This window comes from Myiozetetes cayanensis, unplaced genomic scaffold (genome assembly GCF_022539395.1).
Source record: "Myiozetetes cayanensis isolate MyiCay16 unplaced genomic scaffold, myiCay2020 scf1, whole genome shotgun sequence".
Lineage (NCBI taxonomy): Eukaryota > Metazoa > Chordata > Aves > Passeriformes > Tyrannidae > Myiozetetes > Myiozetetes cayanensis.
In genome coordinates this window covers 38,156,473-38,181,240 of record NW_026086604.1, presented here as the reverse complement: position 1 = coordinate 38,181,240, position 24,768 = coordinate 38,156,473, and the positions used below count along the sequence as shown (strand labels likewise).

The 24,768-nt window shown below is 37.3% G+C and overlaps 1 protein-coding gene across 1 annotated transcript in view; it reads left to right on the top strand.

The window, feature by feature from the left end:
* Nucleotides 1–24,768, top strand: part of RP1 (RP1 axonemal microtubule associated) — a 171,464-nt gene that overhangs the window by 17,755 nt on the left and 128,941 nt on the right. Inside the window, exons 5-17 of the mRNA XM_050322391.1 lie at nt 1,045–1,131; nt 4,075–4,207; nt 10,113–10,264; nt 10,839–10,917; nt 11,752–11,827; nt 13,378–13,454; nt 13,557–13,588; nt 13,713–13,842; nt 14,704–14,807; nt 17,147–17,320; nt 17,954–18,166; nt 19,236–19,413; nt 21,054–21,185. Of these exons, the coding sequence (XP_050178348.1) occupies nt 1,045–1,131; nt 4,075–4,207; nt 10,113–10,264; nt 10,839–10,917; nt 11,752–11,827; nt 13,378–13,454; nt 13,557–13,588; nt 13,713–13,842; nt 14,704–14,807; nt 17,147–17,320; nt 17,954–18,166; nt 19,236–19,413; nt 21,054–21,185 (1,567 nt within the window). The remainder of the gene's footprint in view (nt 1–1,044; nt 1,132–4,074; nt 4,208–10,112; nt 10,265–10,838; nt 10,918–11,751; nt 11,828–13,377; nt 13,455–13,556; nt 13,589–13,712; nt 13,843–14,703; nt 14,808–17,146; nt 17,321–17,953; nt 18,167–19,235; nt 19,414–21,053; nt 21,186–24,768) is intronic.

The window sequence follows — 24,768 nt, the reverse complement described above, 5'->3', positions numbered from 1 at the left end:
TTTACCTCCAATGACTTTTAAATGCAATATACAGAGGCAGTCACATTGTTTGGGATCTAGGATTCCCCTTTTAGGTGGTGAATACAATTCACTGAATACAATTAAGGAGACCCTACACTGAAATGTATAGCTCTAAGAAAAGGCTATCTGAGTGCACTGTAAGCTAGATCTCAGTTAGCTGTGGTCTGTCCTCACTGTTCTGTCTCTTTACTGTTTATAATACTGAGTTCAGGGAAGTTCATGATACAGGGAACTCAGTTCACACCCATCTATACACTGTCAATGAAAACATGCAAATGAGTTCTGCAGAAAACAACAGAAGGAAAGAAAATCAAGCCTACACTATAACAAAATAAATTACACAGCGAGGAGGGAAGGCACTCACGGTGTGCTTCCAGTTCCTTGAAGATAAGCTTTCTATTTCTACACTTAAGTTTGTATCAGTAGTTTAATAACCTTCACAAAAAGTTATTCCCTCAGCACCCTGCTATCTGTACTAGACACACTCATCCAGCCTGCCCAAGAGCTAATCTTTCAAATACAGCTTTTAAAGTTGATTTAATTGAAATGATTTGTAAAAGGAAACATCAAAGCTGAACACAACTGTTTCCGAATTCTAAGGTATACACTCCTGGAGGGGTAGGGAAAAACTCAGAGGTAGCTGGGAGACAAAAATAATTTTGTGGAAGGTCAGTGGTATAAATGCTAAACTGAGCCAGGTTTTAGGGTCAAGGCACTTCTATATTTTAGTCATACATACAGAGTGTATTCATCTCCCACTGAGGCTAATGGTCAGTGGGGAACAGCTATAGTAGCATCCACTTAAATGCAAATGGCAGGCCAACAGTTTTTTTGAGGGTTGTCCTTTAGAAAACCCAAGTTTCTAAGGATGTTTTGAAGCAAAATAGTTTGGAAACACTTGTTTAAATATCAGAATACTTAATTCCTCCAAACAAAAGCCTCACAGTTCTTAAATAATTTCCATTGCACATCTTTTCTGTTTGAAAACTGTTTTGTGTTTCATTAGTTGTATTTCTTTTACAGATTAATACTAGGAATATTGGACGTCTCTACAAAATACGCATAGGACATACGAATGCAGGAAACTCCCCTGCCTGGCACTGTGAAAAGGTAAAAGCAGCGAGAAAGAATTTTATCTTTCCAAAGGCAGTCACTAGGACAGTGGAGTCAAAACATGAGTAAGAAAGAAATCTGTGGGATAAGTATATTAGCATCATCAAATGCTTGCACCTTCATTTAAGGGATTATGTATGAAGGAGTATTTTTGTGTGGAACTAGAGGCAGCTTGTGATGGTATGTATTGGTTGGCTGTTTACAATTTAGTGACAGTTGTACATTATGTTGCTTTAAAAATGTGTGGCTGGGCAGCAAGGAATACTGCTAAGGTTAGCTACTATAGTCTGAGTTTTCTACAGTCTTTCTGTGCTACAGAATACCTATAGTTTGGTGAAACCCAGAAACTAATTGAAACCAGTCTGACTAAGTCATCTCCAAACCTGTGGCTGATGCTGGGTCCTTATGCACAGCATAAATACCTCAGAGCTACATTGCAAATGTTTCTAATTCTGTGTCTCTGAGGAGAAAAAGGCAATAACAGGTTCTTTTCTCTCTTTATGTAAAAATTATCTTGATGCAGGTATAGTAAATATAATAAAATGAATCAGCTAGTTCTGTTTCAAGACTCAGTTATGAAGCATAGTATATAAGTTTTTGGACTTGAAATTGAGGGACCTGACTTTTATCCTTAGCATCCATGGTGTACTATGTGTTCAAATTCTATGCTATGCATGCCTGAAACACTTCCATCTTTAGGTCAAGAGTTTCTTATCTTTCAGTTAAGAGACAGTAGTTTATCAAGAGCGTTAGAAACTGCTGGTAAACTCAGCGTTAAAATTATATTTCAAGGTATATGTACACCTATGTAATGCAAAGTGTTCACTGGAGTAAAATATTCATTGATTGGTTCTCAAAATCTGGCTATTTGATGCTTGTTTTTATCTGGGACTGCGTCTCAGAAAGAAGACTAAGGTCTGGACAGCATTAACTGAAGGTAACTAGCTGTGAGTTCATATCTCTAGTCAATGGATGTCTGTTCTGAAATATTGTGTCACTGGTATTATCCCTCTAAGAGCTTTCATTATAGAATTATAGGGATTATATCTCTTTCAATTCGGGTAAGGATTGCCTGATTAAAAAACATAGTTGTTTTTTTTTTTTTTCTGAAAAACAGGAGAATTCTGGAGACAGAATATAATTTAAGATACTTTTTTCTTCTGTTTTAAGCTATTTTTGTTTTCATAACTGTATGTATGGAAGCAGTGAAAGGGTGGAAAATACTTCATAATTTGTCCCATGAGACAGAGGGACAGGTTACCTGCAATTTCTAAAAAGCATCTGAGTTGAGAAGCTAGAAAAGAACAGTGGGCTTTCTCTTATGGAATAGGTTCATTTGTATACACAATCTTGGTATTAGAAGTTTGGGTTATCATAAAATCTGACTCAACAAATAGACCTTTGCAGGTTTGTTGTACATCACTGTCTGTGAAGAGAGGCTGCACTACCTGCTTTGTATAAGAAGGACATTTAAACTGGGAGACTGAGGAAGTCTGAAATAACAAAAGGCAAGAGAAAAATGAGAACTTATTATTCCCCTTCTTCATATATTAATTGAAATCAACACTAAAATTAAAAAAAACCACAACAATTCAACTCTTTAGTGCGTTCCATTAGTTATTAGCTTATACATTTTAGTTGTCTCCTTATGGAATCTCAGTCAATCAGGCACAGTTTTTAGGGCGTGATTCATCAGCCAGGGTTAGATCACTCCCTCTATGCAATTTTGGGCAGAAATTCAAAGAAAAGAACACACCTTAAAAGTAACCTGGTGTTTTGTGTAACAGAGAGCCAAAGGACTATAGCCATTGATTTCTACACTTCACAGAATAGAAACAACCTACAGACATTTAACTTCATTGTTCCTTGGGAAACCTACATTTTTTTTTCAGGAAGAACTACAATTAAAAGAGAGTGATCTGCAACTGCAGAGCTTTTCTGGTAGTTAGGCACATTAGACCTCCCTCAGTGTCCTACAGTTTCTATGTCTGTATCTGTAGTGAGATGATATCAGGCCAGAAAATGTCCGTGAAGGTGCCGCTTTGCTAATCTAAGCTCCCTTTTCAAGTTTCATTAGTAGATGTTGACAGATGTGCCAGGTTTTTCAGACAAGATGAATCTCTGTCTTTAGAGTTTCATATTCAAGCAGCAAAAGAGATAAAAATGTTTCCAGTAATTCTGAGTTTCTTCAATATTCAAATAAAGGAGATTAGGTTCTGCGAAGCACAGAGTGAAACTACAAGTAGGAATGTCTTTCCTTCTCTCTGCTGGTCCAAAATCTAGTGTAGATACTGGTATAAATTATCATAATCAGGGACTATTATAATATAAAGAAGCCTCTGATGTGCTTACTAAGGAACACTTTGAAGTACAAAATAATCTCCTTCCCTCCTTCAGCTGGTATGAATATGGTCCTTTTGCTGCTACATGCTAGAAATTGGGCATGAAAGAAAATTGTGTAGGGCATTGTGCAGGCCTCAACTGGTGTTGGGGCTAGCACTTTCATGATTTATTTATGTCACAAGCAGAGCTGAAGACTCAAAACCTATTCCCTTAAGTCCTGTTCTGATAAGAAAACAAGGAATAGAGCTGCAAGCATAGCCAAACTTCGAGAAGTTCCGTCTTTGGTAAGCCATGCCACCTAGTGCCAGCCCACGTGGATGTACCAGATGGAACAACAGCTGTATTTTGTGGGAGTGAACCTGAGCTCATAAACCCTGTTTCTTAGTTCCACAGAGTAACTGTGCTTTCAAATCTGACCGAGTGAAAAGTCAGACTGGGGCAGCTGTATCCAGGGAGCAGAAATGCTCCAAACCTGTGATTTTTTGATCATGCACAGACCTCTACCTGCACAGATTTCAACAGCATCCCACATGTTTCTGTTCTGTACCATCTGGTGTCAGATCAGCAAGTTAAACTGGAATTCTTGGTGCTACTTAGGTGCAGTTGCTGAACCTTTTCTCAGGGGAGAAGTTTTCTTTCCCTGTACATCGATGGCTGGCCCAGGACCAGGCCGATGGGGAAACACCCGTGGAGCTTCCTGTTTTACAGCAGGGTCAACCTATTCTTCCAGGTAAGCACAGTACCACATCAGGTAAGTCAGACCACAGACAGTTGTTGATAGAGGTGAGTTAATTGTTTTTCTTCAGGCTCTCTATTACTTTTTGGTTGCTACAACACTTTTTCTGTGCTCTTTTCCTGTGGTTACTGGGCATACTCGGGTAAAAAGTTAAGAAGCACTGGAGGGGAGATGGGAGAGTCTTTAATGCTTTGAATTTCACACATTCCTCAAGAAGACTAATTCTTTGGTAAGATTTTCAGCGTGTGTGTTTGGTTTAATATAAAGGCAATGATAAAGACAGCTCACATATATGTAATTACCATGAAACCAGCACATATGAGACAGATAGCAAACTCTGTTTTCAATAAGTGAGGATTATAGCTCCAGTATGACTATTGTAGATGCTGGTTTAGTTTCTTTCTGGTAAGAAAGTTCGAGTTTCTTTCTCGTGAGAAATTAAAATAATTGATAAGTGTAAGTGTGTCTTTGTGCTTTTTAATTTCTGGATGTGGAATAAAACTTTAAAAATGTTTTGGAAGGCTATAAGTGTTAAAATCTCCATTACTCACATGAAGACTGTATTGTAATTCTAAGGGTGACAAACAATACAAAAATTATTGGGTGTTGCTACTGTTACCCCCTTTCAATGTCCTGCTCTATTACACCAATCCCTGTACCATGCTGGATATTATTGCTATAGGATCACTATGCTTGAGTAATTCGAAGGGGGTGGAAAGTCTGTGATTTTTCTTCCCTTCTTTCCTAATGGCACTGATCCTCTTTGGCCTAAGACAGTTACAAGGGCATAGCAAGATTAGTGTGTCCTAGGAGAGATATGGGTGAGGGAACAAGAATGCTGGGTCAGATTCCCATCCTATAGGGTGTGATGGTAGAGGGGAAAGAGGCATAATACCACTGGTATTATTTGTGCTAGTACTTTCACCAGATGGAGCCCCTGGTGGTCTAGTGGTAAGGGCGCGGCGCTATCACCGCGGAGACCTGGGTTCGATTCCCGGTCAGGGCCACTCCCGGGCAGGTGGAGCTCGTTAGCCCTTAAAGGCAACCCACCTACGTCCTAAGGACCTCGCTGCCACCGTCCAAGCTCGCTTGGCCCCGGCAGATGAACCTTAGGATTAAAGGGTGGGCTCAGTTCCGCGCACACTGTGTCTCACCTAAAAAATCCAATGCGCAGGCTGGAAGGTGGAAAGACCTTCCCCAGATCTTCGCTCGCGAAGACTGGCCATTATTATTATTATTATTACTTTCACCAGAATAAGATCCACCTGGGACGTGCCCTCTTCTCTTCCCCCAAAAAATCATATCAACTACAGTGGACAAAATTAATGGGATGTGAGAAACTTCCATTCCAAGTTCTCTAAAAACTACAGAACCTCTTTTTCATAATGTTTGCTATTATAGCAATGATTGGTGGCATGCATATGGTCCTTTGTGCTGAACTTGTGAAACAGAAATTGTAACATGTATTTCAGTGGTAGCATGTGATGTGGGTGCAGCTAAAGGAAAAGGATGTAAATAAAATTGAGGGGCAGAAGTCCAGAAAATGGCCCACGAATGTGGGGAAGCTTACTATGAGAAAAATCTCATTCATTAAATTTAGAAAAACGGCAAAAGTTTGCAAAACAACAGGAATATAACGAAAAGGAAAAATTAATTACAACACGTGTTGGGTGTCCTAGTCACGCAAGATTCCTAGGAACACCCCTTCCAATACAAAAGTCCCGCTTTTTAAATATTCTTAAGGTTCAGCCCCATTTACGTAACAGAAGAGGTGTTTCCTTCTCTCTGGTTGGCTGTGCCGTGCTGGGAGGTGGAGGGTCCAGCAGCATGGCGGCCTCCAGGACTAGCCATGTGGCATAGGGGGTTTCCTTACCAATATTAATTTTACAGTTTCAGTATTCTCTTCCTCCCAGTTCCTGACATACATTCCAAGACTGAACTGTATGTCTCACAATTTTCACGGAACGCCTATAAGTTAGTAATAAGAAAAATAAATAAAAAAAAATAACTTGTTTTTGGAATCCCTTGTCCATTCTATTTGTTTATAATAAAATCAGTTTTTTATTTCCCACATTACCATGGTACAGTTCCTCTTATAATAAAAAGGTGGGTGGCCTGGAGTTGTATTTATGCCTCTCTGTGATGACTGAACTCTGAGATGAAGAACCCATCAAGAAGAGCAGAAAACACAGGTTTGTGCCTCATTAATACGTTTTAAGGGGAAGAAAAAAATACATGGAGAGATTTCCTTCAGTGATGTACTTAGCAGCTGTAAATGGCTCATAAAGTGCTGTAAAGAGAGGCCCAACCACATTAACCACAATCACTTTTGATCTTGAATGGTCATGATCTTCATACCCTTGAGGGCATGAAAAGCCTCAGTCAGCCTGCTTCCTCACAGGTTTGATCTCTTCGGTCAGGGATTTTAGCATTATTATTGTAGGGAGACATACAAGCACACTGGTATAAAGGTTAAGCACCTCCTACTACCCCACCCCTTTAAATAAACGTTAATTAATGATAATTAATATATTATGTGGAATATGCTCAGTTTCCCTATTTGCAGTATCTGTTCTTCCCCAAATGTTTTCTTGTTTAAATGTTCTGGGACACTGACCTCAACAACCTCCTAATTTTCAGGCTCTTTCTGAGTAGCTAGTTTCCTTGTTTCTGAGATAAAGATATAATGAAAGATTTTCATTATCCAGTAATCTTCGTTCATAAAAAGCACAAAGGCACACTTACAACCATCCTCTCAATCTGCATTTTGTAGTTAACAATTTCTCCCTCACACAAGGGAGGAAGAAAAGAACTTGTCTGCATTTCTACCAGCTTCAGTGTAAGAGGAGTCATGCTGAAGCCTTTGGAGAAGGCAGTTTCATTTCTGACTTAGTAATTGAAAGACAGCTCTGTGTCTTTTTGCCAATGTTATATTTCTGCATGAGTCAGTGAAGAGGGAACATAGGTTTTAACTTCAGAGACGAAAGTTTGATAAGAGAACAGTGAAAGGGTATGGATTCAATGTGAAAGAGAGATGATGAGAGGCACTTTAAAACCAATTTCTGAATAAAAAGAGGCTGAAATACTCTCTGATTTAACATTCTTTTTTTATTCAAAGGAAAAACATGGGAGTTAAACTGTTAAGAAGTATTACATAGAGAATTTGTTGCTCTAATGCTGGAGGACTGAGCACCATTCATTTGACATTTTATCTCTACCATTCTGCTTTTGTCCCCTTCTGCTCTGGTTTATGACACAACCTTTAATTATATGCTGGGAATAAATCAGAGTTACACAGTGTTGGTAGCTGGCAGACCTTTGCTTTTCTTCTTGCAGAAACTGGAAAGTAGGTAGTTATTGAAGCAGGCTATTGTAGCAATAGAGAGGATTGTTGTGGTCCTAGACATGGGATTGTTGGTCTGGAGAAATGAATTCTCTGCTTCTGTCATGGTCTGTTCATGGGGTATCTGTTCATGAGGGTGTTGCAAAGAAAAGTTTGGGCAAGTAAATAGGTCATGTGGTGACATGTGAAATGATATGGGTAAAATGCTGTATAAATTAACAGTTTCTAAATGAAAACTAGTTTGAATATTGAGACAGACATACTCTGGGAAAAATACTACCTGATTACACTGACAGCTAAAGACTGCCAAAAGCTTCTGTGTTTTAAATGTGGCTGTCTTTTACCCAAATAACAACAGCTGATCTGAAAAAAAAAATGTTTTACCTCCTTGTTCTGTCTTTCATAATTCATAAGCATGGGTGAAAGAACTAAATTTTGTAAATAACCTTAACCCTTACACTTACTAATTTCAGAAATGTTATGTTTGCAAATGTAATGTTCTACAATTGCAGAGAAAATTAGATGTAAAGAACACAGTTCCTTCTCTTAATCTCTATTCTGCACACTTTTCCATGAAATACCTAAAGCAAAGAACCAATGAATCATAGAATATCTCAAGTTGGAAGGGAGCCATGAGGATCATCTAATCCAACTCCATGCTCATCACACTAGTACCTAAGGCTAAATCACGTGTCTAAAACATCCAGATACTCCTTGAACTCTGACAGTCTCAATGCAATGACCATTTCCCCCGGGGAGTCTGTTCCAGTGACCAACCACTCTCTAGTGAAGAACTTTTGTCCTAAGGTTCTGTCTGAAATTCCCCTTACACCGCTTCATTCCATTGAGAGAACCACAATTTCCTAGGATGGAAACTGTAAGCATTATAAATGCTTATTATAAAGCTGGGATAATCCCTAGGCTTATGAGAGGTAAAGAGAAACGTAAAAAAATCGTGAACATTGCTTGAAATTTTAAGTTAGCAATTTTAAGCCTCTGTGCTGGATTTAGTAGTAGCATATGTCTATGGTACAGTACTTTAGAGGAGCTTAGAGGTTCTCATCTCAAAATAAGCACTCTCTCTCATGCCAGAAGCAAACTACCACTAGTGTTCTGTGTGGACACATGAAAATAACCTGTTCAGACTGTTTACTGTTTTAGCCAGACTGCTACCATTATCCAAACCAAATTTTTCAAAGATGGCTTGTAGAGTAACACGCACAAAAAATGCCATGTAAGTAAATGAGAGATAATCTTAAAAAAAATAAGAATTAAAGGAGAAATTGTAAACACTAATCAGACACTTAGCTTAATTGCAGGTGTGGACTGATCATGAATAAATTTTTACTACTTAATAAAAAGAAAATGTTTGGCCATCGGAAGAGTGAAATGTGGAAGCAATCTCCTTCAGAAAATTACAGTCAAGCTTCATAGCATGTTTCAAATGGAAACTGACAAGTGAATGATGATAATGTTGATGTTGTTTTGGACCCAGTGGTTCAGAAACTCTTTTCTGCTTGCAAGACAGAGAAGCACAAGGATGCCTGCACCTGGAAGAAGAGCTTGTGTGGCAGAAAATGAGGTTTTTCTCTTCCCATTTCAGTGTCTTGGTCTTAACAAAGTATTGCTACTGTATGTTGGCATAAATTTTGCCTTTCCCATATTTATACTGAAGATTATGATTGCGTGTTTTTATCTTAATTCTGAGGGTTTTGGAGCTCCTACATTTGTATTTTAATGAATTCAGTTTTATATTGATACATATTTTTATATATCATAGTCTTTACTTCAGTTTCGTTAGACTTTGAGTAAAATTTAGTTTTGTTTGCATTATCCTTTTCCATTAAATAAATGATGTATTGAATTTAAGTCCTAGTTTTTAATTCCTGAAAAGAATTTACATATGGAATGTAGAGAGGTGGTAGTTACCTCATCCCTGGAAACATTCAAGGTCAGGTTGGACAGGGGTCTACACAACCTGCAGTAATTGGAGATGTCCATGATCATGGCAGGGGAGGTGGATTAGACAGTCTTGAACGGTCCCTTCCAACCAAATCATTCTATGATTCTATGCTATTGCATGAATTACTAAAATAATAAACTATGCGGCTTTCTGAGTTCCAAGGTCCTAGAAAAGTAAAATTATGGTGCTAGATTTTTGTTTGTTTGGTTAACCAGTGCATTCATAATGTTAATGGTTCTGTTGCATTTTATTGTTTGGATCTTACCACTTATGACAAAGCTAATCTTGGATTTATGTTATTTACTTTTCAGCTTTATGATGATTTCAAAAGATGTTGCAGGACAAAGATACTCTATTTTGAATTTAAAGTTAAATTCTGATTGCCTTCCCCACAGTGACATCTTACACCATAAAAAAACATAAATGTAACACCAAATCAAGTTGTATATTTTTTTATGGAATAGGATTTTTAAGGTTTTATATGCTGTCCTTGACATAGATGTATTTGGACTCTACAGCCACATTCCCAGCTAGATGTTATTGTAACTACAATAGTATTTGTGATATCAAAAGTTGTCATCTTTTATTGTCAGTGACTGTCTATGAAGTGCATGTGACAACAGGAGACCTGTGGAATGCTGGAACTGAGGCTGATGTCTATATTTCTGTCTATGGAGAAAGAGGTGATACAGGATCAAGGCAGCTGCTCAGGTCACAGAAATCCAAGAAATTTTTAAAAGGACAAGTAAGTGAAAGACAGGGCATTTTTTTGACATCTTTGGCTGGCTTTTATCTCTCGGGTGGGTGTTTATTCCAAAAAAGCTGCAATTAGAAAGGAGATAATTACTGCATTCCAATGGCTCCCCAAAATACTTTCTCAAGTTAGACCAGTGCTTTTGGAAGTCAGAATTTCCATTTATAGAATAGGTAAGTGGTGTATTTTTGGTTTTCCTTCTTCTAAACATTTGATTTAATAAGGAAAGAGGAAATGAAACTGCATTTTATATCTGCATTTCTAACATTGAAATCTGCTGTAATTTGTAATAGTTTAGCCTATGAAGCTTTCAGCAGGTTTCTCTTTCCTGACTCTGATCACATTCATTTGAATGGAACTACTCCTATTATCAAGTGATCAGGCTTACTTACTACTTCTATTTCAGGAAATCTGACCTTCATGGTTTGTTCTCACTTTATCATTAGCTGATACTTTAAACGACCTTGACAAAAGAGTTATAAGGGTTTATGGGTCTTGAGAATTTCATGGCTGAGGAATACTCTGCTTTTTTATGTTTTACTGAAATTTTATTGATTGATTACAGACTGACATCTTTGCTGTTGAAGCTGTGCACCTTGGACATTTGTACAAGATTGTTATAGGACACAATGGTCTTGGATCAGGTCAGAAATCTTTCTCTAGTCACTGCATATTGCCTGTAAATTTATTAATCTTTTATTGGAAATACAATATATATTTCTAACAGGAATGTGTGACAGCATTTTTGAAGTGAAAGACAAAGGCTTCTAAGAAAACTGTTCAAGTGACATAGTTACCTTATTGTATCATCATAGATTTCAAACATTTGGTGTTCATTTTCAAAATACTCTTAATCAATATGTTATGGACATCATCTGCTAGTAATTTTTTTTATTAATCCCCAGAAAAAACTATGAAGAGGGAGAATGTCTACCTGTTAAGACACTGATTGTCTCTTGTATTACAGTTAAAATGGGCTATTAAAATTTTACATTGATTGGCATTATCAGTTGCGGTGTAAAGATGTAGCTGAAGATTTTTGCTAGAGTCATTAGACTCCCAATTAATGGTGCAACTTTAATTGTTTGCAGTCACAAGTCCTATTTTTCAAACTCCTGAGCCTAAATATTGTAAACCATAGCAACTTATTTTGAGCTGTGATAACCTGCAAACTGATTTTGTTGATATTTTTATTGGCAAAACAAATACAAGTCATACAATGACTTGTTAAAGGAGGGAGGAATGTAACCAGGGAGAGACCTAGCAGCTTGCAGGCCCATAACCAGGCTCTACAGTACCTAGAGCAGGTATTGTCTTCTCTACAACCATAGAGGTAGCTGTGACAGCCTGTCGGTGGAGCTACAGATTTTACAGTTCCAGTAGAGGAGAACAAGCTATAGGAAGTCTAATGATTAAATCCATCAATCTGTCTCTCACAAACAAACTTTTTTTTTTCTTTTTACTGTATTTGTTCTAAGGAAATGGATGGTTTCTGGACAAAGTTGTAATCAAGGATCCTATAACACACTTGGATTATACTTTTCTATGTCACAGGTTGGTGGTGTTTCATTTGGGCTAGATTCTTAACAAATTTGTAACTACTCTCAGTTTTTCTCCTGAAATGTCCTGTGAAGGGAAATACGTGTTTTGTAAGAAGTAAGCTGAAATGGTCTGATTCTTTTTACAGCTCTCTGAGTTGTACCTGCCCCAAACCTCTGGTTAATTTGAGTTAATGAAAAAGCAATAAAATATTCTGCCTGGAAGCTTTCAATTCTTGCACCTTTTGAACTATTTAAGGCATGTTTTTTTCACATACTCCCCATATTCAGCACCTTATATCTGACACCAGTGGGTCCATCCACTCTTCCATGTCATATAATGCAAGGAAGAAGAGTGGGCTGCTGTCTCTCTGGCAAACTGTTCCTGGTTTACTGAAGTTAGTATGGAGATGAACATGGGGTTCAGTGAGCTCAGGATCAGACTTTAAGATCCTGTGAAATGGCAATCACAAATTCAGCCACCTGACCCCATCTCTTTTACTCATTTGCTTTGGAGCCTTTCACTGAGCTGCAACTTAATTTGAAGCAATGTTAACTTCCCTTCCTTTCCCCCTGGAGATGCTGCTCCTCTGAATCTTCTGTTCTATAACTCATTTCCAATTTTATCTATGCCTGATTAATTCTCAACACCTTGTGGAAAAATTTTAATCGATAAAGATCAGTGCAAATATTAGGAATGGTAAAGTCCAGTCACGTAAGAGTCTAGCTGCAGCTTGCCAGTGGCACCCCAATTCTATTTCCTCCTCTCACTTCTCTGAGTGAATAAATAACTTCCTGAGACAGCTTGGAGTGAGAGATGAGCACACTGAAACTGATTTATGTGTGAGTAAGGAATTTCTGCCTATCAGATACAGCACCTCATCCTTGCCTGACCTAATTTTGGTTCTGTATTCTAGATGAGATGAACTGCTATGAAGAGATCTATAATGCTAGCTTCATACATAATTTAGGGAGAGTTCAAATCCATTTCAGGCAGAAAAATACAGGCTATGTGCTATTTATTGTTAGAGCCTGATGTCGTGCTTGCTACCATACTCTGAGTGTGTGAAAGCTTTTGATTCAAATGGAGTTAGACTTAACTGACATAAGTAGATGTGTACGATGGCATTGTAAAAATACCATTGAGACATGGTAAAAGTTATACCAGTGTTAGATTTGCCTCCTTATATGAGGATTTTCAGGGCACGGAACAATTTTTCATGCTGTAGCCTTCTTGCAGACAGGAAGAGCAAACATCGTGACCACTGAACATTTCGTTATTGGTCTGGTTTTATTGCTATGAGTTCTCTGATTTGTGTTGAAAGGGTTAGGCCCTTGTACCTCAGTCCAGGAAAGCATTTACTTATATTTCATCAAGAGCAAGAAAGCAAAGAATTTTTTTGTTGATGTTAATCTCTTTTCACTAAAGCTGAATTTTTGTATTGCTCTTTGTCAAGCTTTAGATTTTTATACATAAACCAGCGAGTATCAGCATCCAAGTGCTTGTATACATTACTGTGGAAGTAGGCAATCAAGGTTACCACTGAAACAGGGTCTGTTTTTTAGGTGGCTGGACCAGGGACAGGATGATGGAAATATCACCAGAGAACTGGCTGTGACAGATGCCAGCACGCTTCCGGGAAGTAAGTGAAAACTGGTGAGGAGGGGAACTCAACCTCACTGTGACTTTGCCGAATGGAATGAAGAAACTCTGTAAATTAATTACACTGTTTTTATCTGTGCAGGACAAGAGCTGGAACTCAAGAGAGAAGAGACTGTAAGAGTGTGCCTTTTTATTTTAATCTAAAACATTCAAATTATGCTTTGAGAGAAATCAGGTCAGTTGAATGGTTTGTATGATAAATTCCTGTGTCTTTTCTGTTTGTTGTTTAAAAAACTAGTGGGTTGCTGAGAAGTGGAAATTTCGGAAAGGAAACACACTTCAATTTTACAACAGGCTCACCCACGGCTTCATTTGCCTCAACCCAGATAGCAGAGTGGATGCTCTTGGTGACAAGAAAAACAAATATGGTAAAGTATTTTTTGTGTGGATTTATGCATAAAACAAACAAGCTTTCATCCTACTGTGTTACTAACACTTAATTGTAAGACGTATCATATTAGGCTCACGTATTTTGTTACCTTTGTAGTGATGGAGCATCTCAGCCTTTCTGACATCTTCCCAAGGCCCTTACACACAGATCTTTTGGGAAGGAATAGAATCTTTCAGGATATGCCAAAGAGTGCAGCAGGACACCACAGGAGTCCTCTAGAGACAGCTGCATCCTACAAATAGGCAACATAATGTACTGGTAGTTACTTAAAAGATCATCTGTTGTTGCTGGGAACAACAAAAATGGCACTACTTTACATTTTATCAGTATTTTGTAGCTATAAGAAGTAATTGTTTGGAAAACTGGCCAGATTTAAAATTTTAGAAGCCTTGAACTACACTGCAGGATTTGCTTTACAAATTATAATATAGATATTGAGAAAATGAATTCTCCTTTCTTACCTGAGAGCTCTATGTTCCCTACATCATCTGTTATTTATCATCTGAATTCACTGCTATATCCCAGTTCATTATGCTGGAGTTCTCAGCTCCTTTTTATGGATTTTTTTTTAAAATATATATGATGATAAAGAGAAATTTTTTCCTTATCTTTATCTGTCAGGGTTTTTCTCCTCGAGGCAGCAAAATAGACAGCAGTCCCTTGATGCCCTTTCCTGGATGAATGAGAGAATTTATTGATCAGAGAGGTCAAGCTGTGGAGTTAAACACTTAATTAATTCTTTTCCCTTGAAAATGATAAATCATCAATTGTAATTAAATGAAAATTTGAATTAATATACTTTCATACTTCTAACTTTTCTTTTTCATTTCACTCTTAGGTTTTTTTGATGTAAATGTCAAAAGGAGAAATATATATATGTTCAGCAGTCATCAGATGCCACATCTTGCTCTTGCTCTTGTCAATGGACATGTAATTGGAAAGGTAGGAAATGCTGCTACTGATTTCTGTTTCGTAGTTACATATCATCATCTGATTAAAAATCAAGTTTTTTAAATCTGTCTAAAAAATAATTGTACTTCCAATCAGATAAGGAGTAAAAAATTGCAGAATTAAATTGCCAATGAATAGGTGAATTTAGACATTAGGCTTTGATTTCTCACAGTTTACTTTTTACTCTTTTTGTAGGGTATGTTAACTAAATGATTTGATGCAGGAATACTAGACCATTCCAAGCTGTCATTTTTATTGGCTTGCCACATACTGACAAGCTACCTGGAATGCCTAAATATCTCCTCTTTTTTGCATAAGCATAAATTCTGCAGCTTGATTTAAAATGTTCATTTTTCCTTTGTGTCTTTTCTAAGTAACATGCCAGTCATAGAGCAATTGATACAGTCCAGGGTTTGTTTTGATCCATTTTGATTTGTTTCATCCCATCTTCCAAGTCTTACTATTGCCTTTCTTTCTCATCGCTTGCAGTATACAAGTAGGTAAATGGAGTTGTAGGTTTTAGTTCCTTTCTTATGATCATAGAATCATAGAATATCCTCGGTTGGAAGAGACCCACAAGGATTTTCAAAGTCCAACTCCATGTGAGCATTGTCCAAATGTTTCTTGAACTCTGTCAGGCTTGGTGCTGTGACCACTTCCCTGGGGAGCCTGTTTCAATGTTCAGCCCCCCTCTGGGTAAAGAATCTTTTCCTAATATCCAACCTAAACCTTTCCTGACACAACTTCATGCCATTCCCTTGGGTCCTGTCACTGGTCACCAGAGAGAGGCAATCAGTGCACACGCCTGTTCTTCCTCTCATGACCACAATGGAGTCTCCCCTCAGTCTCCTCTCTAGGCTGAAAAAAACAAGTGACATCAGCTGTTCCTTGTGCAGCTTCCTCTCTAGACCCTTCACCATCTGGACACTTTCTAATAGCAAACAGAACTCTCCGATTGATGAGGGGAAAAGCTGTTTTCCTTTCTCTTTTTCAATTTCTTCCCTTTATCCGTGCAGTGAATAATTTCATAGTCGAAGCCGGTCCCATTCCTCTTTTATATGATATACACTGACATAAGGGGGAATACAGTATTCTCAGTAGAGTTAGGTTCCTCAGTGGGGATAGCATCAGGCTGCCAGGCAAACTGTCACGACCTCCTTGCAGGACTTGTTCATGTTCATTACTGTAATTCCGATACAGAGAGCCCCAGTCTGTCAGTGTTGCAGTCCATCACATTGCAGTATATCTTACTACAGAGAGGTTATTAACTGGGAACTTATATTTGAACTTTCTCTTTTCTATTTTACTGTTAACATGTTTTATAATTTTGAGCAACCACTGGAAAATCTGGATTTCCATTCTCTTATTTTTAGTTGTGTAAGATGTTCCTTTTACCAGAGAGTATGAAAAACTTTCTGAGGTCCTTTAATGAAGATAGATAAATGTAAAACAAAATGGCAACACAAAAATTGTGATTTACCTTATAATAAACACTTAATTATACTTTGAGAACATTCTGGCTCACTTATTTCAGAATGATGTCTAAAATCCATACAATTTTTCCTTTACTTTTAAAGTTATATTGAATTTAATAGACAGTTTCTTCAATATGAAACTTTTTTTTCAGAAGGTAGTGCCTTGGAAATGAAAAATTTTCCTAGGAATATTTATTCTTTGAAGTCTCAAAAATGCTGAAAAAAAATTAGATGACGTAAGTCAGAAGTGCTTTCAGTTAATGGAATGATTATTAACATTTTATATGGATTAAAATCCTAGTCTTATTTAAACATGAGAATGATGTTGGAGTTGATAAAATATTTAAATATGTGTTTTGTCTATTATACATATTATACAACGGGATCGTAGAGTCCTCAAACCTGAACAGACAAGCATGAAGACTGTTGTTTTTTTTTCCTGTAAAACTTCTGACTCTCTGTTTTCTGTGAGAACAGTACAGATGAATGAGGAAACAGAGGCAAGAGAAGGTGGGCTGGTGGCTGAGAGTTACTGTGGTTCGTTTCCTCTCTATGTCAGTTTTATACTTCTTTGCCATGTTTGTCAACTGGGACTCTAACTCTCTCTAATTGAGGCACTCAGGTATCTTTAATGTTATCATCAGATCTGCATCATCTCACGATGAGCTGTTTCTGTGAAATTCCATGGAGTACACAGTTTAGGCCTTAAGCATTAGGACTGCAAAATCTGAGAAATATAAAGATTTTTGTACTAGACTGGTAATACGGTGGGAAGTCGATATAAAAATTACATTGTGATACTCTCTGTTTTGGATTAGTTCATCTAATTTATTATTCCTCCTTTGACTGTGCTAGAGCAAAGACAAGGCATGCTGTAATCTCCGTGTCCACCTTCAACCAAATGGTTGTGCCATTCTTGAGTCAGCCAGCTACCCAGGTCACACTGTAACTTTCAATCTTCAAGGCAAAGTAGCAGATGAAACAACAGGATATGCTGGGATTTCCAAAGAGTTTGTTGTGCATGTCAAGGTAAGGTGGGCAGGGGGAAGTTAAGAAGACACTTCTTAAATTTGCTGTCATAAAGCAGACTGTAGCTAGCCAAGCGTCAGAGGTTTGCAAGCTAAAAGAGTGATCCTCTTCCACGAGGTGGAGCTCAACTACAGCTTAAGAGGTAAGCAGCACTTGGCAAGGTTTCCTTTACTGCTCTCCTGGGACGAGTGATGCTGATACTGCAGCTGGTACAAGCAAATAGAGTGGACTGTAACACAGGAAAGATGAGACTCTAAACTTTCCAGTAGAGCTTCTAAAAGTAGGAATGTAGGTACAGGCAGGAGAGCTGCTGTTGGGAAGAGACAAGTTCCTTAATTTGCCGTACTCCTTGTGCTCTGGGTGTTGTGCTGTGCTGCCGAGCAAGAAAAAGCAGGGAAGCTGCTGAGTAGGAAAGGATTTCCACTATTCTGGTTAGTGCCTGCACAGAAAGCAGCAAATATTCAAAGACTGGAGGTATGCTTGAATTACTTGAGCCTAACTCTTTTATGTTTTATACAAGAACCTGCATGAGTAAGTGCTTAAAATAAAACATTAGGAGTAATATCAGTATCACAGTTTAATATGGAGGAAGGCTGTGCTATTCACAAAGGACTACTCACCTCTGATCTAAAGGGTGTGTTTCATCATGGTGCCATCATTCTGCTCAAAACAAGCCTCTACCAGGCTCTGTCCCTTAGACCTGATGGGAGCTGCAGTGGAGCAGGTCAGCAGCAGCAGGAATCCTACTGGAAGGTGCATAAAATTGGCTCTGGACTCTGCATGTTTGAAAGTGTGAGAAAACCGAGAATGTATCTGAAGATCAAAGACGACCAGTGTGATGGAACAGTAAGCAGTTCTTGTTTGTATTTTCCTCTGCAGACAGTTTGAGTAAATTGTTAGTGACAGGAGAGAATCTTTTTTTTACTTACTTGGATAAAAATGGGATAAAAGTTTTTTCAGATTTAAAATGTTTCTGACCTTTTCCTTCATTCGCCCAAAAAAAGATAGAGAAATATATCTATCGGTGTCAATCTGGCAGTTGATTGTAAAGATCTGATTATATTTTTAATCTATTGAGGATGTGGATGTAGTTAAAACTTGTGTGCTGCAAGATAGATGATAAAGATAAAACTCATTGAAGAATAACTAAGATGTAAGCAAATACATACTGCAGTGACTTTTAAAGTGTGATTCTGTTCATCTAAGTTAAAATTCTCGTATCTATGTGAGAAATATTCTTGCATAATTTTTATTTGGGAGTTTAAGACAAGTGAGTATGAAATAGAGCTGTGTAAGTAATCATATGTGAGGTCCATGAGAGTTTTGTCATTGACTCCAGTACACTTTGTTCAGAGATTAAAATATTTGATCCATATTTTGAATATAGGCTTTGTGAGTGTCTTATTTTTCAGCAGTGCTCTCACCTATCGATCAGGAGGTCTGGATAAAAAGTGGATTTGGGTACAGGTTTTGAAATTAAACTTGTAAGTGTTATGAAGTTGAAAAAAAAAGTTATGTTTATTTAATGGAGGTTACATTATGTAGCGTTAACAAATCTGTGCTATCTATAAAATCTATATATAAATATGATATGTTTTCTGAAATAGATATTTTCACATTCCTTAATCCTCTGAAAGTTGTTGAAGTGGGAAACTCCTTTGAATATATCCCAGAATTTGTCTGAATTGTAACATAAATCAGAAAGCTTTCACTTGGTCCTTCACTTATCTAACTTCTGTGATTAGTCTTTCTGGTCACAAAGGAATAAACAAGAATAAGGTGTAGGTATGAATGTAATGTAACACGTTGTGAAGAATGTAAAGTTAATCTGAAATGTTATTGGAAAGAAACATCCAACTCCTGTACCTACATGAATTCGATTGTTGTATTTATGTTTTTGTTTTCAACTTCCTAGGGCACAGGTGATGAATACTGTCACTTTAAAATTGAGAAGAATTTGGAAACTGGATCTGTAAGTCTAGAATCAGTGCAAAATAAAGGGATGTATGTTGGTCTCCTGCCAGATGGCCAAACTAAACCAGTCGTTAACACTGGAGAGAGAAATATTTTTTTCTACCCACAGGTCATCAAATGTATGTGATTTCTCAATGGTTTGTAGTTTGATGTAGTGATTAGTCATTCTAATTTTCTAACAAAGTTCAAAACCAGAATGTCAAAGTTATATGGACAAAATTTTCCTTGTTGTGTTTCAGTAGTTACAAAAGTAAAAAGTCATTGTATGTATACTCAATTTCTCTTTACTTTCTTTTTATAATAATAAATGATGCAGAAGATACCAATAGTTTTACTAATACATTTTTGAAAATGAGAATTGAAACAGGTGAGAAGACAGAGATGGAGTTGATTTCTTGGGTGTATTCCCCATCCTGCCCACACATTATGGAAGCCTGGGGGATGTTGTCTTCCTACCAGCTATACCACAGTCTTTCCTGATTTTATAGGGGAACTAGTAGACTTTCAAGAGGGCCTACTTGGCAATGTTCAGTTTCTTTTTTAATGATGAGAAATATATTGTAGTCCCCACACCACTATATTCATTATGCCAGTCTTCTGTCCCACAGTCAGATTTGAGAGCTACTGAGGTCAAAATGCTTCCTCATTGGGGAGCTGACCTGTTCTAGTCAATTAGCTAGGACCCGGAAATTATCTCTCAGCACACTGTGGCTCACTGTCCCTGGACTGCCTGCTTGTTTTTAATCCTTCAAGAGAATGAAGTTTCTAATTTGGTGAAAAATTAGTTACCAAAGATAGCCAGCTGACTTAGATTATAACTGCAGGGAACACTATTCCACAGAAAACATATTCTTGTCTGGTGGACATGACTGCAGAGATCAAGAAATTAAACATCTCATTAAAGTCTAAACTGGACATCAGTTTGAAATTGAGAAGCTGGTCAGACTTTTTCCAAACACAAGTGGAATGAGCTTATGCTTTCACCAGCAAAGAGAAAAGTATCAAAATATACAACTAGTCTTACTAATTGCTCCATGTGTATTGTGATCGAGACATAGAGAAGCATTATGAAAGACACTGCAATGACAACCCTACTGTTCAGTCCCTATTTGCTGAAAGGTGAAAAAATATTTTGATCACTGTGTCCTTGTAGAAATGAGGAAATTATTAGATTCTGGAAGAGTAGCATTTTTGATAGAAATTCTCAAAAAGGCAGTGCTTACTGATATCATAAAATAAAGCTAAATGTTACTTTGTTCAAGGTTTCAGCTCTTCTGAATCTTTGTTGCTCAGCAAAAGGAATATAAAAAGGAGCTAATATTTTCTATGACAACAATAAATATTTTCTATTTACTTCATCTTAACAATATCAATTTGTTTCATATTATTCAAATGGCCTCTAGCAGTTTTCATTTCAGCATTTCCACTCTTAAGAAAGGAAACATTGTGGAGGTGGAGAAGCTTTTTTTGAGGAAAGCTACATTTTAACAAGTCATTTTATTCATACATCAATGTTACATTTTTACTTAGATTTTCAAAGCATGGAATGGACTTTAATTGGCATGCCTGATTTTTTTCCACTTTTTGTGGCATTCTGCTAACAATAAAATCCTACTCCTTCTAGTTGTGCAATACGTAGAGAAACGATTTTGGTGTCTACTGTGTTGAATAATTGTGATATCCATCTTTTGGTAGTTTCTGAGCAAGAAGAAGCAAACGGCTTGTAGCTAGTGACGTATTTTACATTTCATTGTTTTAGTTGGCAGACAAGAACCTATGGGAACATCTGCAGCACCCAATCAAGAGAAGAAAGACTTCAGAAGATCTCAACTCCAACCAGGAAAAGCCCAGAAGCCAGCATCTCAAAGCCCTTCAACTCCCGCACCCTCAAGTAAGTGATAGGCTACAGACTAGTTGTGATACAACATAGTGTTAAGCCTGCTTTCTGTGCATGCTTGCAGAGACTTATCTCAAGAAGGACAATGAATGGCTTTTCTAGATTACTGAATTATTCAGACATACATGCAACATAAAGCACATTGCCAGCTACTGTTTTTTTAAAAGGGCATTGGAATGTGCTTTATTGAAAAGAGAGCAGTCAGTAAGTTGAATAACTTCGCATTACTTTTTTTTTTTTCCAAGGAACCAGTAATCTATTTGAGGACTATTTCTATGGAAATTAAGAGGTTGAAATGGTGCAGAGGCCAATCTAGAGCTTACTGAGAGTAATGAAATATTTCTTATTTATGCTCTCTCTCACAGTCATATTTTCAGCTTTTGGTTCACTGAAGGAAAGAGGAAGACTTTGGTGCATTGCATAGTAGCTTTAGACCTATGTTTTGGCAGGTAGGAATAGATAAAGTTCTGGTCATCCTTCTGGAGTGATGGTCTACCAGATGTGTTTTTTTCCGGACTAAACTGCTTTCTTCTTTAGCTACAGAAGTTGCATAAAAGATATAAGACAACAGTTTTAGGAATATTCATCATCCTAGTAACCAGACAAAGTGTGATTAAGGAACTAGACAACTAAACAAGACAGGGAATAATACATCTCCTAAAGAGTGGGGATGATCATGTTTGCTTCCTGCCTTTCTTATTTCAACATATCCAAAGACTCTCTCTCCACAGTCTGAATTGTGTAATATTGCCATGAAAAACAGGTGGGGTAAGTGGAAACTACTGAGGCACATTGAGGCACATTCACATGGTGGAAAAATACATGTTACCTTGAATGGGCTTTAAAGATGAGATTATATTGGACCTTCCACTATGGGAGACATGCTTATTAAGCTAGAGGTAGTCTCAAAGGCATTCATGTAGCAAATCAGTTGGATGTGTTTCTGATTTGGTTTTGAGCTTGGTTCTCAGACTGCTGCTTCAAAGTGCTTAGGAAGAGTCTGGCTATGTGAACAAGAGATCAAATATGGCATACTTGTTCATAGAGTATAATATGAAGTATCAGGCAGGATTTAATTAAATTGAGTTGAACCAAAGTGTCCTGGTTAAATTCCAGGCATAGGTGTGAATCATTATTAATTACTATTAATTATTTCTGGTGATGTTGTTTCCATTTTTAGCTCAAAACACCCACTTTCTAATCTATCAGACTTCATATTGTATCGCTGTGTCACAAAGCCTTCCCAAAATGCTGTGGGTTGTCAGCAAGTGATGAGATATGCTGTGTCCGAAACCCCTGGCAATAATACACAAGCCATCAAAACTGTTTTCAAAGCAGCTGGATATTTTTAGGGTTGGATACAAAGGATCCTTTTATAGAAGCAATATCTACCGTGAAATTGGTTACATAGAGTCTATAGCACTTTGTAAGTAGTTCTTCTGGCATTCATAAATGTAGACTCTGCTTATGCAAAATAAATAGAAATATCAAAGTTACTCTGCCCTTCAAAGAAAATACTCATTTTTAGTAAGATATTTTCACTCAAAATACTTTAAAAGTAACTGTCTTTTGACATGTACAGGTGAACCTTGATAATTAAACTTTCATTAAATACTCATTTGCTTTTTTAATGCCCAGTTAATATTTGAAAAAGGGTGATGTTTGTACTGAGATGCAGTCCAGCAGTAGGCTTAGCAGTCAAACTCAGGGCAGATTAAATCCATCATTTTTATGTCTGTGTCGCTAACCGGTGGCTGTGTTTTGGTTTCTGCTTTCACAAATAATAATTGATTTAGGATTAATTGAACTGGACACTGTGTTACAGCAGTTGGGGCTTCTCCTGTTGCAGTGTTCCTCAAGAAACTTCTTTCACTATACAGAGATGATGTCAGGTCACAGCTTCTACTCAACAGCTCAGATGTGATTATCTTCCATGACACAAGAGCAGCCTGTGACCTTGAGAACACCTCTGTGGTTTGGCATTAACAAAATGTATCTCTGAGAAACGCTCTCTGTATCCCCCATGTTCCTTTCCTGTATGCCTGGTATACTATTAGATGCTATTAATTTTTTAATATATTTTACTTACAAGAGCAAATAAGAGTCACACAAAATCTGATCTCATTTCCACTCAGTTAACATTGGAAATGATGATACACACAGGTGTAATAAAAATCAACTTTATTGCCCAAACTTTTGCTCTAGAGATTAATTTTTCTGATAGTTCATTTTAAAAGTGTCACTCAATCAAATGGTCTTCCGAGACAGAATAATTTTCTTTTTATGTTAGATTTAAGATAAGTAAATTTAAAAAAAGGTTATTTTTATAAAACTGTTTGAAGGTTTGTGACTTCATCATTGTCGTGTAGGCCTATCGGAATGAATTTTTGTTGCAATGGATTTATGGCATGGTGTCATGAAGTGTGTAAACTCCCATGACTAATGCAGGGTAACCATCAAATCCTCTTTTCAGACAGGAATATTTTTAGCCTGTAGCAAATCAATGCTACTGATTTCCATTTGTAAGAAGAGCCAATAAATTATGAGGCAAAAAGCATTCCAAGCCTGTGAATTGTTTATGCATTAAAATTATTCCAAGTGGTAGTAGCTTGAGATTGCAGTAACTGCTTTGGGTAGCAGTCACCAGAGTATGGAATTCTAGTCCTAAGCACATGGAGCAGACTCAGATCCCTAACGTTTCTTGAATATCTGTGCATTTTATGAACATTTTAATCTGTTTGCTGTAAGAAAGATGTGGTTTTAGATAGCTGGAAGGAACTCTAGCTCTCTGAGTTACAAGAAAGACGTTAGGTAATTCAAGTTACAGAAAGTTGTATGGTCAAATTCTCAAAAATATTTGTTATACCAAAGCAATTACCTTGCTGTAGTTCTGTTATTTCAATTTTTAAAAATGAAAAAACCCCAATTTATTAAATATCATAAAAGTACATTTGAGGAAACTTAAAGGGAAAAAGTATTGAATCAATACTTCTTCACTTACCCAGTTTGCTTCAGCAGTGATTCATCAAGATGCGGGATTTATTGCTCACAAAAGTTTATTAAGAAGCAAGTCTCAAGAATTCTAACCTATTTTTTAATGCTAGCAATGAAGCAGAGTCAGATAAATTTTGCAACTTTCTGTCATAGGTATTGCTTTATTTTTTTGGTATTTGTACTGGGCTTGGTTGGGATGAATCTTGTATTCTTCCCAGCAGTCTGTCTGATGCTGTGTTTTAGTCTGGTAACCAAAGCAGTGTTGATAACGCACCAGTGTTTCAGCTGCTGCTGAGCATCACTTGCACAGCAGAGTCCATCTCTGCTCACTCTGAGCTGCCAACCCCAACTGATAATGAGGTGTTGTCCTGTATATTGTCATGCTCAGAAGTAGAACTGGAGCAGAGTTTTTCCAAAATAGTCATTCCTCTGGGACTAGTTTGGTATCACTCTACTGTTAGTGAGCGATAGCCTTTGCACAGTTTGGTTTTTGTTTGGTTTTATGCGGTTTTTTTGTTTGTTTGTTTTGTTTTCTGGTTTGTTGGGTTTTGGCTCGGGGGTTTGTTTATTTGTTTGTTTTTCC